Here is a 16,755-nt window from a genome sequence, read left to right as displayed (position 1 = left end):
ACCCCTAGTTACTCTACTTTAGGGATTGCAAAACTGAAATAGCCACAGGCAATTATTGTAAATGAGTGAAGTGTATTAGATAGAAAGTAGGAAGGAGGCAGGCCTTTTGACATGTCTTTTGTTTCTTTCCTTTTGTTGGAAAATGACTATGTCATGCAAACAATATTTTCTAGAGGAACCAGCTATTCAAATTTGCAAGCAAAATTTCCCAATTCTTGGGCGGGCACAGCAACTTAGCAAGCTAATCATTTGCCTGCAGCACTGGCATCCCATATGGGTGTTAGTTCAAGTCCCAAGGACTTTATAACTTCACTTTTTTAAAAAAAGATTCATTTATTTTTATTACAAAGTCAGATATACAGAAAGGAGGAGAGACAGAGAGGAAGATCTTCCGTCTGCTGACTCACCCCTCAAGTAGCGGCAACGGCCGGAGCTGCGCTGATCCAAAGCCAGGAGCCCAGAGACTTTTGCAGGTCTCCCACTTGGGTGCAGGGTCCCAATGTATTGGGCCATCATTGACTGCTTTCCCAGGCCACAAGCAGGGAGCCTGAAGGGAAGTAAGGCAACCGGAATTAGAACCGGTGCCCATATGGGATCCTGGTGCGTATGAGGTAGCCACTAGGCTATCGCTACAGGCCCACAACGTTACTTCTAATCCAACTTCCTGCCTATGGCCTGAGAAGGCAGCAAAGAATGATTGAAATACTTTGGCCTCTGTATTCCCATGGGAGATCTGGAGAAAGCGCCTGGCTTTGGTTCAGTTCATCCTTGTGGCTATTAGGGGAGTAATCAGTGGATGAAAGATGCCTTTTTCTCTTGTTCTTCTCTCTATATGAATCTGCCTCTCAAATAAAATAAACATATACCTCTTTAAAAAAAGATTTATTTACTTTTATTGGGAAGTTAGATATACAGAGAAGAGGAGAGATAGAGAGAAAGATCTTCCATCCATTGATTCACACTCCCCAAGCAGCTGCAATGGCTGGAGCTGTGTCAGTCTGAAGCCAGGAGCCAGGAACCAGGAGCTTCTTCTGGGTCTCCCATGCAGGTGCAGGAACCCAAGGCTTTGGGCAGTCCTCGACTGCTTTCCCAGGCCACAAGCAGGGAGCTGGATGGGAAAGTAGAGCAGCCAGAACACAAACTGGCACCCATATGGGATGCCAGCAGGTGCAAGGTGAGGACTTTAGCTAGTAAGCTATTGCGCTGGGCCCAAAAATAAATATATATTTAAAACTAACGAAAAATTCCCAATTCTAAATATTGGTTGGAAAAACTGAAATCATCGCGCAGGCCAACCAAAACCTGTAGGAGCAGCATTTGTTCCAAAATTGGTCTACCAAAGGATGAACTCCGCAATTAACTATCTGATGGTTGTCCCAGTCACCAGCCGAGGCCAGAGCTTGCTTCCAGTAGATCCTAGGCTGCAGCCCAGAACCGATGGTGAAATTCTGGTTCACCCCTGAGGCAGTGAGATCATTGCTGCACCAGTGAAGGACCTAAGAGACCTCCAGCTTCTGTGTTGAGGAGTTTAAAATCCCCTTGCACGGCTCTGCCTGACTTTTCTTCCCCGTTACATGTCTGCCTTTCCACTGCAGGGGGAAGTAATGTCTGTGACTGTGGTTTCCTGGAATAAAAGCCATCTAAATTCTTTTTATATAGTTGGTTGATATATTCTTTCCCTGGTGGTCAGTGAAGTTTACACTATCCACTCTGCTGAAATATCAGGAGCTTTCTGACCAGAGCTAATCTCAGTTGGAGCAACAGCGTTGCATCACATATAATGCAGATTCTAGACCTTGATCCAACATAAACATGTGGTCTTTTCCATCCATGCAGGAAGTGTTAACCAACACCTATCAAAGATTGGTCAATAACAAAGGAGGGACCAGAGGGTAAGGAATTTGCTTTGAGCCTGGCCCTCCTGACCTCCTGGCCCACTGACCTCCCGTTTGCTTTAATTGATTGGTGCCTCCTGGACACAACTGGCAGGAGACATGTTTTCAATGGCAGGTGGTGCCTCTTTGCAGGACTTCCCATTAGAAGTCTGCTTCTGGTCGTCTAGTCCCACCAGCTGTCCCTGGGGCTTCTGGCTGGCATTCAAGGGGAAGGTCCTAAGACTTCCATTCTTGGGGAAACATCTTCCTGGGTGGGTCATTTAGGATGGACCCACTGGGAAACCAGTGGGGTTTGAGAGTATGGGTGTGAGTTGCTGGGTGTAAAGCTGGTACTCAGGGTGCCACCCTGACAATGAGGGCACAGCAGGAGATGTGGCAAACAGATGATGATAGGAATCTCTGGGCATGGGTGGGGAGGCACAATAATCAGCATAAAAAGGGTGGCAGTAGTTGTAAAACTGGTCCCCTCCACCTTCCTCAGTGATTTCCATCTCCTCCTGTTTTCCTGAGCCCACATTAAACCATTATACCCTCTTTGACATACATGTAATCTCTTATCTGTCCTGGCTCCTTCTCTTATCCACCAGTAGATATCAGTTTTCCCTCTCAAAGAGCCTTGCTGGAGCTTACCTTCCTCTCGGTCACTGTCAGTGTAATGTCAGCCCACCCTACCTCCCACTGAAACTGGTCCTCTCTAAATTGCCCCTGATGGGGCTGGCACCGTAGCCTAATGGCTAAAGTTCTCACCGTGCATGTACCAGAATCCCATATGGGCATCAGTTCATATCCTGGCAGCTTCACTTCCCTCTCAGCTCCCTGCTTGTGGCCTGGGAAAGCGGTGGAGGACCCTGAACCTTTGTGGGAGACCCAGCGTAAGCTCCTGGCTCCTGGTTTCAGATTGGCTCAGTTCTGGCTGTTGAGGCCACTTTGGGAGTAAACCAGCAGATGGAAGATCTTTCTCTTTATCTCTCCTTCTCTGTAAATTTGCAAAAAAAAATAAATAAATAAATTTATGGGTCTGGCAGCATGGCCTAGCGGCTAAAGTCCTTGCCTTGAACGCGACAGGATCCCATATGGGCGCCGGTTCTAATCCCAGCCAGCTCCACTTCCCATCCAGCTCCCTGCTTGTGGCCTGGGAAAGCAGTTGAGGACGGCCCAAAGCTTTGGGACACTGCACCCATGTGGGAGACCCGGAAGAGGGTCCTGGCTCCTGGCTTCGGGTTGGTGCAGCACCGGCCTGTTGCGGCTCACTTGGGGAGTGAATCATCAGATGGAAGATCTTCTTCTTTGTCTCTCCTCCTCTCTGTATATCTGATTTTGTAATAAAAATAAATGAATCTTTTTAAAAAAAATTTTAAAAATTGTTTAAAAATTTGCTCGTAACTCAGTTGCTAATCTCAGTTTTTCTGAGATGTGAAGCCCCATTCCCCCTCTTCTCCTTATTCTCTTGATTCAGGACACATCTCTCCAGTCTCCCTCTAATCTCTGGCCGCTCTTTGCCTTCTGGCTCCTCCATCTTCACCCACACTTTCTTTTTTGAAAGATTTACTTATTTTTATTGTAAATGTGAGCCAGGAACCAGAAGCTTCTTCCAGGTCTCCCACATGGGTGTAGAGTCCCAAGGCTTTGGGCCATCCTCTACTACTTTCCCAGGTGACAAGCAGGCAGCTGGATGGGAAGTGGAACAGCTGGCACTTGAACCAGCACCTACATGGGATCCTAAGCATGCAAGGTGAAAATTTAGCTACTAGGATATCGCATCGCACTCTTCACCCACACTTCAAATGCTTCCAGGTCTAGTACAACCTTCTGCACAGATTAGAATAGGCACATCATACTCTGGGCCCAGCCGTGAGCCAGCATGTCTGTGCCCAGCACTTACTCTGCAAATGCCCACTGCAGCCTCAGGTAGTATCCTTGGGCGTCACCAACTGCTTCTTCTACTCTCTTTCCTTCTGCAACATCAGGACTTTCATGCTTCCAACCCTAACCTATATGTGTCTTACCTCATCTCTGGACATTTTTCACCTGCCTCCTGGACTTTTGCTGGGTGTTTATGGGTACCCGCAATTTGCCATGGTTCAAATGGATTTCAGACCTGAGAACTGTTATTCCAAAACATGCTTGGTTATGACATCTTTCATCTTCTCATGGAACTGAAGACTTTATCTATGCCTCTTTCCTTTGTAACGTTGAAAGCTTTCATCAGCTCCCAAGCGCACAACTGGAAGAGCCTTCTCTCTAGCTTCCTCAACTCCAGCGTCTCCCTCCTCCCCATGGCCATCTGACTGCTTTCTTCACGTAGATGTGAGCACTTTGCTCCTTTATTTAAAAATCTGTTTTGTTTCTAATTAACAAGAAAGTCATCCAGATGTTCAGAGGTGGCTCATAAAACCCTCCATATTCTGGACTAACCCTACTTTTACAGTCCTACACCTTGCCTCGGAACCTCACACAGCTGTTGCCCTTAACCACATCACACTGTGATGCCAGTTTCTTGAGCACAACTTTGCTATAGGCTTTCATGTCTGCGTCTTTGCTGATGATTTAAATACCATGTGACATCCCCTCCACTCTTTAAGATGATGCCAACTTTTCACCTCTTTTTTTGAGGTGCCTCTGACTTTAATGAAAAGCTTACTTCATGTTTCTCCGTCTAATAATCTACTGTGGATTGTCTAAATGTTGTTTTACCCCTCTTTGCTGTTACATTCTTAGTTTCTCACATGCGGGATGAAGGTTTGTTGGTCTCCATATTGTCAGCAACTTGTCGAGTGCCTGGTACATTGTATATGTTGAAAAAACTGTATGATGAAATCTCTCAGGATGTTTGGACATAGTTATGTGAAAGGATTGATGATTTCTTTCCATGGAATTTTTAGTCTGCTCCTTTTCTTCAAATCAGATGCAGCTCAGGGTAAAACAGGTGATGAACCCTGCTGGAGTTAGTCCAGGTATCACATTCCCAGTCTTTGGCTAAGTCTCCTTAGGGACAGAAGATTGCAACTTCTCTAACAATGGACTGATGTCTGAGTGTGGATATTCACTGATATTCATCAGTGTTTCTTAGAGCCAGTGATAATTTTCAACCTCAGACCTACATCTTGGCTTCCCATACAAAATACAGTTTTGTCTTTTTTTTTTTTTGAGAAAATACAGTTTTGAATAGCTAACTCAGAGTTTCAGTATTAAGGCAGATACAGATGTGATCATGTATGAGCCAGGATGAAGCCAGGAGTGGGAAATTCAAGCTAGGTCTTCTCCAAATGGGTGCCAGGGACCCAAGTACTTGAGCTATCACCTGCTGCCTCCCAGAGAGCGCATGTGGAGGAAGCTGGATCGTACACAGATGCAGAGCTCAGTCCAGGCATTCCAGTAGGGGACACAGTGCTAGGCAGCAGCTTAACCTGCTGTGCCACGTGCTCACTCATGCACGTTTATGTTCCGTGGGTCCTCGCAAACACAGAAAGGGTTGAGATTTAAGAACTTGAGAAGCAGTATAAACAAAAACCAAGTGTTCACGACGTCAAAACCTTGGAAAACCTAGAGGGTGAACACACAGGAATGGGAAGTCTTTGTTCTGTCAAGGGCTTTTGGAAAACTTATCACATCATTTGTGGGCCACACGACAAAATCAATTTAAAAATTAGCCTGTATAGAATTACCAAATTTTGAATCCTGCCTGCAGTTGCCTTCGGCAAGGCCAGATCAAATGAGGTCTTAGGCCATATACCCCTGTCCGCTGAACAAAGCTGTCCTGAGGCCAGAGACTGACTGCTAGCCCCACCGTACATGCTGGCCTACATGTCCAGGGGACACATTTGGACTCCTGAAACCCACAAGATGTAAATTTTTTTTTTTATGAGCAGACACATGTTTGCAGAACGAAGGTAGTTACTTGTGAGGGGGTGGAAAGGAGCTTGATTCTATCTTCCCCTCAAATAACAAATCATGTATGGTTTTTATTTTCATTTTTTTTTTTGTTGCACCCAAAGGAATGTATCTTTGATTTCCGTTTTCCACTCAGTTTTAAAAACTTGCGTACAAAGAACTTCATTCTTACAATCCCAGCTAACAAAGAATGCCTAGAGAAAACCCCTGTGGTGCTCGTCCACCCACTCCGTTTTGGGGCTGCTCAGCTTCTCCTTGGGGCCAGGAGTCCCCTTCAGGCATCTCAAGTCTGAATGAGGTCAGTTCTCCCATTCCAAGGTATTCGGGGTCTGTGCCCAGGCGTCCAAGCCCTCACATCTTCCCTTCTCCAGAGAAAGCTCTGTCCCAAGCAGACGGCCCTGGGGCCAGGAAGCGAGAGCGGCAGGGGTGACCCAGAGCGCCCGGGGCGCCCGAGCGGCCTTCGGACAGGCCTGGGCGGGGGTGCCACCGCCTCCAGGCGCGTCAGCCGGGGGCCGCCCTCTTCGGCCCTTCCCCCGGGCGGGGCCAGCCCCGACGGTGCTGACTCAGCAACGCGAGGGGGGAGTTTTGTCCCTCCGCGGACCCCGTTTCCCAGGGCCTCAGCCTCCCCGCCGCCAGCGAGCCGGTTTCCTTTTTCCGGCGCTCCGGGTTACGAGAGGCTGGTCCAGCCAGCTCGGCGTTGAGGCACCGCGCAAGCCCAGCACTCGCCCGAGGACCCCGAAGGCTCACGTTTACCCCGCCGGGGCAGCTGAGGCGCCATGAGCAACGCTGGTGAGGCGATCGCTGGTGCCCGCCGAGGGCCGCCGGGATTCCCTGAGGAGGGTTAGGGAGGGTTCGGGGCGGGAATGGGGCGACGGCTCCGAGGGAGGCCCGGCGGCGGCGGGGAAGGCCGGGGGCTCGGGGCCGTGGAGGGCCTGGAGCGGCCTGCAGCGAGGCGGCATCTCGGGGGAGCGCGCCGCCGTGGCGCCCTCGGGATGCGCTCGCCAAGTTGTAGCGGGGATGTGAGAGCCCGAGACGTGCCCTCTTTCTGCGCCTTCTTGGCCTTTGAGATCCCGCTTGGTCTCTCCACAGGACTGAATGTGGAGAGGGTATCGGCGCTCATCCAGAAGCTGAATTCCGACCCTCAGTTCGTCCTTGCCCAGAATGTGGGCACCACCCACGATCTGCTGGACATCTGCCTGAAAAGGGCCACGGTGCAGGGCGCCCAGCATGTCTTCCAGCACGTTGTGCCCCTGGAGGGCAAGCCCGTCACCAACCAGAAGAGTTCGGGTGAGGGTTAAACACTCCCCGCCTCCTTCTCTGCACTGAGCTTAGGGGAGCAGAGATTTGCACGCATGGACTTTGTCGCTGTGATTAGAGTGCAGGCAGGTGCCAGGAGTGGACCCGTGTGGCTTTTTCTGGTGCCCTCTGAGAGTTGGTGGCACCTGTGGCTGGGGCACAGACGAGTTCGTGGTCCCATGCTTGAGTGTGCGACTCTGTTTTGCCTTCTGAAGGTCTAGGTGTGATCGCTGCCCATGTGCTCTTGGGCACAAAACAGAACATGGGAAAGATGGCCATGCCCAACAGGACCACTCCACTCACCCCCATCACACTTACACACAGATGTTATGTTTTAGAACATGCTAGAGCTGATGTGCTTGTGAGCTGGGTCCCCGTGGATAGAGCAGTTTGTAATGCACAAATTTGGTTGCCTTGCCTTGAGGGAGAACATCCAGGAAGCTAAGGAGAACAGTATCACAAGTGTATTCAGAGGATTTCCAGAGAGGTTTCTGCCCCCTTAGAAACCGCTCTCATCCGTGTGTGTTGGCAAAGCACGTGACTGCTTGCTCAGAGCCACTTTGTGACTGCTGATCTGCTTCGTCTTGTCCCAGTGGTCCTGAGTAGCTGAGAAGGCAGTGAGCTGGGGAGAAGATTGGAAATGCATACCTAGAACAGGTTAGGTCTTCTGCTGGCACTTCTGTAGTGTCACTTTTATTTACAGAGGATATAAATAGCACGTGAACTGTGGAGTTCTTTTTGTATTAATAGTTCATCCAGATTCCTTCTACTGAAAAAACATAGTATGTGAGAAAGGAGGCATGCAGATAAATCTCAAGATGAGTTACACTAAGGCACTGATAATTTTTGTAAACACTATTTAAAGTTGCTTTTCTTGTTACAAAATTGTTCTTGTATAGCATAGAAAATTTGCCAAGTACCAGCATGAGAATATTTTTTCTGTGTACCTTTCAGGTCTTTATTGATTTGTTTGTTTATCTTATTAACCTGTTAGGTATGTGTGTTTGTGGCTAGCTTATATGTTAATGGGTAACCTACCTTTTTCTCTTAGAGTCTATATTGTGTACTGATTTTCGTATCAGTTAAAAGAAAATATCCAAATATAGGTCAATGTTTGTCCCTTTGACTTTTCCTTGAAAACAGAGTTGCTGTCTGCACGGCCTTACTGAGACTTTGAAAAGGGGCGCTCTCTATTAATTACCTTGAAGAAGAGTCCATCGGCAGGGACATGACTCTGAAATAACGTGGTCCATGCTAGTTTTAAGTACTTACGGTGATCACTTAATTGCATCAGTTTTTTTTTCTTCTGAGGCCAGAATTAACACAGTATATTCCTAAGACATGACATAATGTTGAGATGTTGTATGTCATTATAAACAGGTCATTAGTAGAGCACTTAACACAGGAAGTGGGGACATTGTGGAATTGTGATTATACACTTGCAGAGTCAGTGACTAGTATGTACAGGTGATGGTTGGCGTGAAGTTTTCAGAGACAGCATCGTGCACGAACTGAAAACATTGCTGTGACTGAAGCACACTAGATGGAAGAAAGGAGATGTGGGTCTGATGCTGGGAAAGGCAGTGATGACCACATACATGTGAAGAGTACGGATCACTGTGACAATGGGAAAAGCGATGCTTCAGTCAGTGTCCTGTGTTAGCATGAATAACTTTGTGTTTCATCTGTATCTCTGAATGTTGGTATTATGCAGCGAACTGGATACCTCCCAATTTTGAATCCTGAAATAAGTCCATGTTATTTCAGGGAGAGTAAGGGAGTGATTTACGTTGAGGTCACTTTATATTATTGCATATTAAAGGACAGGGATTTTTAATGAATTCTATTTATTTGAGAGGCAGAAAGAGCCTGCCCTCTGGTTCCCTCCCCAGATGCCTTAAAGAAGTTAGGAGCTGGTGCCGGTGCCATGGTGTAAAAGGCTAAGCTTAAACAAACAAATCAATAAATAGATCCCTGTGCAGTAGCCAAGTGGCTTAAGTCCTCAACTTGCACATGCCAGGATCCTAATTGGGTGCTGGTTTGTGCCCTGGTGGCCCCGCTTCCCATCCAGCTTCCTGCTTCTGGCCTGGGAAAGCAGTCGAGGAAGTCCCAAGACCTTGGGACCCTGCATCTATGTGGGAGACCTGGAAAAAGCTCCTGGCTCCTGCTTTTGGATCAGCTCAACTTCAGCCGTTGTGGCCACTTGGAGAGTGAATCAACAGACAGAATATCTTCCTTTCTGTCTCTCCTTTATATATATATCTCACTTTCCAATCAAAATAAATAAATCTTAAAAAAAAAAACACACCAGTATGGCGATTTAAAGAGAGAAAGAACGAGCTAAGTTTGTACCTGTGGACCCAGCATGCTAAATGGTGCTGGCTCAAGTCCCATGTACTCCATTTATGATCCAGTTCACTGCTATGATCTGGAAAAGGAGCAGAGAATGGCCCAAAGCCTTGGGCCCCTGCACCCACATGGGAAACCTGGAAGAAGCTGGCTGCTGCCTTTGGATTGGCTCAGCTCTGGCCATTGCAGCCATTTGGGGAGTGAGCCAGCAGAAGAAAGATCTTTCTGTTTTCTCAGTAACTCTGCCTTTCCAATAAAAATAAAGTAAATCTTAAAAAACAAAAGCCAAAGCTTGTAATTCGGATCATGTCTATTAAGTTGATATTGGAAACCTGTCTGTTTAAGCCGTCATCACTGGATATCCACATTAGCAGGAAGCCAGAGTCAGAAGCCTAAGCTGGGATGCAGTCCAAGCTTTCCAGAGTGGAATATAGGCTCCCTAACCAGCATGCTACCCCCAACACCCAACCCAAGTGCTCTTTCTGAGTTACTCTTTTTTTAAATTTAGTACTTGTTTATTTTTATTGGAAAAGTGGATTTATAGAGAAAAGGAGAGACAGAGAGATGGATCTTCCATCCACTGGTTCACTTCCCAAATGGCCGCAATGACTGAAGCTAAGCTGATCTGAAGCCAGGGGCCAGGACTGTCTTCTGAATCTCCCACGGGGGTACAGGGTCCCAAGGCCTTGGGCTATCCTCTGCTGCTTTCCCAGGCTACAATCAGCGAGCTAGATAGGAAGGAAGTGGAGCAGTTGGGGCAAGAACTAGTGCCAAATGGAATCCCAGCACTTCTAAGGCAAGTATTGAGCCGTTGAGCCATTGCACTGGGCCCTTTGAGTTAGTCTTGATTGTCCAAATCTTGTCTTGGCTTCAGTTTTGGGGAAATAGGATTGGATCAGTTAATCTCATGTAATTCATGATTTGTTACTTTGCTTTCTCGTTTCAGGGCGATGCTGGATCTTTTCTTGTCTGAATGTTATGCGACTTCCATTTATGAAAAAATTAAATATTGAAGAATTCGAGTTTAGTCAGTCTTATGTGTTTTTCTGGGACAAGGTATGGAACTGACCTTACAGAACTCTTTATTTTTGGTATCAGTCTTCATAGGGACTACCTCTAGTTTTCTTGCTTTTTCATCTCTAGTCTACCCTTGCATTATAGCTGGGACATCATTTATACTAATTTTCAAAGGATCAGATCTTGTTACTTTTTTAAGATTTATTTATTTTTATTACAAAGTCAGATATACAGAGAGAGAGGAGGAGAGACAGAGAGGAAGATCTTCCGTCCAATGATTCACTCCCCAAGTGAGCCGCAACAGGCCGGTGCGCGCCGATCCAAAGCTGGGAACCAGGAACCTCTTCCGGGTCTCCCATTTGGGTGCAGGGTCCCAAGGCTTTGGGCCGTCCTTGACTGCTTTCCCAGGCCACAAGCAGAGAGCTGGATGGGAAGTGGAGCTGCCGGGATTAGAACCGGCGCCCATATGGGATCCCGGGGCATTCAAGGTGAGGACTTTAGCCGCTAGGCCATGCCGCCGGGCCCAGATCTTGTTACTTTTTAAAGGTGGAATTGCTTTTAGTTGGTAGATGGTTGTTCATTACGATAAATAATAACTCTACTGATTCATTTTCTTACATGTTTTTAAAGTTTGATTTCTATAATTTCCCTTTTAGCTTTTTATTTAGGTTCTGGGACCTAACTTCCCTTCCTTGGAAGTAATAATTTTATTCCATTTTAGAATATTGAAAATTATGTGAGTGTCCATTTGATATTTGTTGATTGATGTCTTGAAATACGTTTTGTTTCAGTATTGGAGTGTGTACACTGTGTACATACTATGCATATATACCCCATGTGGGAATGTGTTCACACAGGTGTAATAGACTTCAGATAGTCCTGGGAAGCCAATTATTGATACTTAATTAGCAAGTTTAGTTTTAGAATCATGTTATATTGGGTCCCCTATGTAGTTGCAAGAGCCCTGTCCCCTTGATAGTGCCGGTTAAGTTGTTGGCTCTATTCTCTTTTAGTTTTATCTAACTTCTTTTGTTCTAGGTTGAACGCTGTTATTTCTTCTTGAATGCTTTTGTGGACACAGCCCAGAAAAACGAGCCGGAGGATGGGAGGCTGGTGCAGTATTTGCTTATGAACCCCACAAATGATGGTGGGCAGTGGGATATGCTTGTCAACATTATTGGTAAGCGCTTCCGTACTAGGACTGAAGCAGCATGACCGGGCTTGGTGCTGTAGTTAGCAGCAGACCATTGCTTTGGTAGGTCAGTCTAAAGTAGAATTGGTCTCCAGGAAGTTGATATAGTTAGGTAAAGAACATTTATTTTTCATTTTCACCAATGAAGTGCTTTTCTCAAGGGATAAAGAGCTAGGTATTGTGAAGGGTGGGTTGGGTTAAGTAGAGCTAATTTTCCATCAAAAAGTTTATCTCTTGATCATTGAAGTAGTTAGAAAATGTTAAAATTGCAGCCGTTTAAAATGAATCATGTAGAGCACTTATAATATGTGAAAAGAATAGAATTAATTCTGGGATAGGTAGGTAAATACACAGATTTAAAATCTGTTTAGTATAGTAATACAAAGCCCAAGGTATTTTCTGAATTAAAGCGAGCAAAATTTAACCTGTCTATAAAAGAAATAGTTAATTCCAAAGTATCCTTTACCTTAATGAATGCTGAAATTGGTTTTCTTCTAGAGAAATACGGTGTTGTCCCTAAGAAATGCTTCCCTGAATCACACACAACAGAGGCAAGCAGAAGGATGAATGATATTCTGAATCACAAGGTACATAGACGGAGCAGGGTGCAACTGAGTTCGCGGTACTTGTCTGGAAACTTCCAGTGGGATTTTTAAAGAGAATGCACACATTATGTATGAGACAGCTGCTGAATCCGGTGTCTTATTAAAAACAGCATAGTTACATAATAACTTTAAAAATAATTGAGGTTAGGTAGGTTTTCTTGTTAATTTTTTTCTTCTTCTTACAATTTCTTGCTTTAAAAAAAAAAAACAAAAAACTTATTTTCATACACTTGGAAGGCAGAGCAAAGGAGAGGAAGCACAAGAGACCTTTCATTTTCTGGTTCACCCTGAGTGTCCACAACAGCCAGGACTGGGCCAGGCCAAAGTCAGGTGCTTCATGCTCCATCTGGGTCTCCCACCGAGGTGTAGGGGCGCAGGCACCTTAAGCCACCATTTGTTTGGAGCAGGAAGCTAGATGGGAAATTGAGTAGCCAGGACTCAGGCTGGCAATATGGAGTTTGGGTATCCAAGAGACAGCTTAACCCACTACACACCACAACACCACCCCTAATAATCTCCCTCTTTTATTTCTGTTGGTATTGCTGTTTTCTTATGTGCATTTGGGGAAAATGTCCTATCTTCAGCATGGACTGAAAACACATCAGGTGCTTTGCCTCTTGAGTGGTTCTCGTAGTGGTGGGCTGGAACGGCTTTATGTACGAGTGACACACAGCAGACAGACCTGCTTGGAAGACTTCCTTGAAGAGTATGCTGAGTTCTGAGCCTTCTCTAGACCACATCAGTACGCCTCATCCACCCACAGGATACTTCATTTAGTCACTGAGCTCTTTTGATTACTTTAGTTGTTTTAATGAATCATCTTTTCTGTACATAACCCATTTTCCCAAAGAGGAGTATAAATCTTGCAAGGATGCTTCTCTGCTGCCCAGGCACCTTTTTTCAGGGAGGCGGAGAGAGGGACCTGGGAGTTGGTAGAGCCTGCTGTCCTCACCCATAAGGCTGAAATTGAATCTGTCATCCCTGGGAGGAAACGTTAAAGTAGGTGTAGATGTATTTCTCCAGTAGTACAAGTAGGTTATTTTTCACCTTGTCTACTCTTTATTATCCAAAGACTAAATGCTCATTGATAGTATAGCATTAAATTCCATTTTGAGTGGGAGGATGATCCTTTTCAGTGCCTTGATGAAATTTCAGATTCGCCTGAATACTGGGCATCTCAAAATTGAAATCATCAGAAATAAAGACTAGGACCCAGGGCAGTAGTGTAGCAGTTAAAGTCCTTGTCTTGAACGCGCCAGGATCCCATATGGGTGTTGGTTCTAATCCCGGCTGCTCCACTTCCCATCCAGCCCCCTGCCTGTGGCCTGGGAAAGCAGTCAAGGACGGCCCAAAGCCTTGGGGCCCTGCACCTGTGTGGGAAACCTGGAAGAAGTTCCTGGCTCCCGGCTTCAGACTGGCTCAGCTCCAGTTGTTGTGGCCACTTGGGGAGTGAACCATTGGATGGAAGATCTTCCTCTCTGTCTCTCCTCTCTGTATATCTGCCTTTCCAATAAAAATAAATAAATCTTTAAAACAAAAAAAAAAATGAAGACTATTGGGGATTGACATCATCATGGTGGCAGTGGTTGGCAGAGAACATATTGGAGACCTCTGAGTAAAAATCTATTTCGAGTGACACAGTACCAGTCACCTTGTCTCCTGCTTTTTTTTATTAAAAAAGATTTATTTATTTTATTACAAAGTCAGATATAGAGAGAGGAGGAGAGACAGAGAGGAAGATCTTCCATCCGATGATTCACTCCCAAGTGAGCCGCAACGGCCGGTGCTGCGCCAGTCCGAAGCCGGGAACCAGGAACCTCTTCCGGGTCTCCCATTTGGGTGCAGGGTCCCAATGTATTGGGCCGTCCTCGACTGCTTTTCCAGGCCACAAGCAGGGAGCTGGATGGGAAGTGGAGCTGCTGGGATTAGAACCGGTGCCCATATGGAATCCTGGGGCGTTCAAGGCGAGGACTTTAGCCGCTAGGCCACGCCGCTGGGCCCAAGTCTCCTGCTTTTTCTAAGGGTAACAGGCGTTGTGGAGTTGGAAGTACTGTCACGGAGGATGCTGTCTGTTGGAGAGCAGCAGCAGTTCTGTGTAGTGCTCTTGAGGAGTAAGCAGTGGCTTTTGCTCACATATTTTCCTCTGTGTATTTACGTGGACTGTTGGAAGAAACACATCTGCTTTTATAAACTCGGTCCTTGGTCCTGGTGGAGTTAAGGTGCAGGATTGAACTAGCATTGGTCTGCAAGTGTCATGGATAGTTTGTGCAACTATTGGAGTACTGAATTCAGTTTCTCCCCTAGATGAGAGAATTCTGTATACGACTACGGAACCTGGTACACAGTGGAGCAACCAAGGCAGAAATCTCGGCCACGCAGGACTCCATGATGGAGGAGGTAATGACAGTTATCTGGATTTGTTTTTTTTTATGACTCTGCTAAAGCACTCAATATTCCGTCTATTAAACGTATTAAGAAGCATAGTCGTAATAAATATTGAGTGGAAATTATTGATGGTGATACTGAGAAAGCTGAGGCTTAAACTTAATTTTGCATTTTAACATGGGACTTAGGTTGAGTTTCTGATTTCGAGTTTAGTTTTTCATATGTAATTTATCCTTTCATGTCTTTCGTAATATTGAGTACTTTCTTTGAGTTTGGCAGCAGGACAACCAAGAGAAAGAATCTGTTGTCAGGGAGCTTAGTCTCTGCTTGGAAAAAAAGAAAACATGAAGAATGACAATAAATCCTGTGCTGGATGTGTGAAAAAGGATTTGGTGGTCCTAGAGGAGGGTGACTAAGTTAGTGTGCTGACAGTTGCAGAAGGAAGAAATTTGGACCAGCTCCTGAGAGAGCAGCAGGAATCTACTCTGTAGAAAACAAGACCGTTCCAGGCAAAAGGAACTGCATGTGCAGTGACATGAAACACAAGATCCTTCATACGGTGTGGCTGGGCATGTTATAAGCTAGACAGAGAGAGATGTGGGGGTGTTGGTGAATGCCAGAACTTTCAGCTTCATCCTATAGGAATAATGATGGGGAAAGCTATTGTTAAAATAATGTATCTGAAAAAATTTGGAAAACTTGAAAGCACTGAATAAGGTGGTAATAGTATTTATTATCAAAGTGGTAATGAATCTAATATGATCTGTATTTAGAATTAATATGCACATAACTGGACATGCTTCAGAAGAGGACGAACATGCCTCCTTTTCAGCCACTGGGCTGTTAGCGGCCTCCTTTTAAGACTAGGGTGAAACTGGCCTAATGGGTTTTATTTTGTTCTTTATTACAGTTTCATGTTTTCTTTACATTTTAGAGGCAGTATAGTGGAGTTGCTCGGAGCATAGCCTGTGGAATCAAGCCATCTTAGTTTTCTCATAACTTAAAGAGCCATGTGACCTGGGACAAATTCCTAAAATTCTCAGTCTCTCTTTATGTGTGACATGTCTGGCTCAGGGCTTGACACGTTAGCTGTTTCTTAAATGTTGGCTGAGTAGATGAATATATTTGGATTGTCTCATTTACTTCTCATTTTAGATGTTCATGTTGAAGACAGTTGTCTTACTGTAGCTGGAAACACAAACTTTATAGAGTCACCTTTGTGTGGGCTTACATTCTGTCTGTATTATCTATTAGCCTGTGATTTGGGGTAGGTTGTAACAGGAAATTCAGTTTGAGATTTAAAATACTTTCCTCTTTTTTTTCGGATGTCAAGTAAGATGTTAAGGATCATGCTGCAAGGCACAGCGCCTTTAACGTAGCAGGTCTCCAGTAAATGTAGATTCTGTTCCCTTCTTGCTTCGGTGACCCTTTGTCACATGTCATTTGCCTTCATTTCTGATTAGATGAAAGATGGTGTGGTGTGAGAAGGTTCTGCAGTCCTGGTTATAACCGATCACAGGCATCCTGTAGGCTTCTGATGTCTGCCTTCAGGATCTTGTGGTTAATGATAGGTCTAAAGTCTAAGTCCAGACCGGGAAATTGGTAGAGGATTTTGAAATTGGTAGGGGATTTTAGGTGGTGGTGAGAGTTTAGGCCAACACGTTGTATTTTTTTTCTTCTTTCTTCCTGCTCCTCTACCTTGTAGAACTAGTAAGATGCTACCAAGTTTTGAATATGGTGGTTTTATAGGATTATTTACCTAACAATTCGGCCTTAAACTGCTCACTATGGAATTCTGTGTGGTAGGTTTTTAAAGTTTTGCAGTCTCCCAAATGACTCCTCTTTATTGGACCTGACTCTTTGGTAATGGAGAGTCTAGCTGTGGTTTTAAAGCCACAAATTAGTACCTGTGTTTTGCCTAGCCTTGTCGGCAAGACAAAATAATGAGTTAAATGAGCAGCCATGAGCCTCAAGTGCTTTGAACGAAAGATATGATGCCAAAGGCTTTATTTTTAAGAGAAGGGAAATGTAGATTGTTGGCTTGAAAGTTGAGGCAGATTTGTTTTCGGAATGTGTAGTCACCTCTGTTCAGATGTTTTCTCATTGTGTCCGTTCTTCCTTTAGC

The 16,755-nt window shown here is 45.3% G+C and overlaps 1 protein-coding gene across 1 annotated transcript in view; it reads left to right on the top strand.

The window, feature by feature from the left end:
• The first annotated feature begins 6,342 nt into the window (after window positions 1-6,342).
• BLMH (bleomycin hydrolase) overlaps window positions 6,343-16,755 on the top strand; it is a 52,696-nt gene continuing 42,283 nt past the window's right edge. The window contains exons 1-6 of the mRNA XM_058675550.1: window positions 6,343-6,575; window positions 6,876-7,073; window positions 10,378-10,487; window positions 11,487-11,628; window positions 12,139-12,227; window positions 14,550-14,642. Of these exons, the coding sequence (XP_058531533.1) occupies window positions 6,563-6,575; window positions 6,876-7,073; window positions 10,378-10,487; window positions 11,487-11,628; window positions 12,139-12,227; window positions 14,550-14,642 (645 nt within the window). The 5' untranslated portion in view covers window positions 6,343-6,562. The remainder of the gene's footprint in view (window positions 6,576-6,875; window positions 7,074-10,377; window positions 10,488-11,486; window positions 11,629-12,138; window positions 12,228-14,549; window positions 14,643-16,755) is intronic.

The sequence above is a fragment of the Ochotona princeps genome, chromosome 17, assembly GCF_030435755.1.
Source record: "Ochotona princeps isolate mOchPri1 chromosome 17, mOchPri1.hap1, whole genome shotgun sequence".
Lineage (NCBI taxonomy): Eukaryota > Metazoa > Chordata > Mammalia > Lagomorpha > Ochotonidae > Ochotona > Ochotona princeps.
The sequence above is the reverse complement of the archived record's forward strand: the minus strand, read 5'-3'. Positions and strand labels throughout refer to the sequence as shown.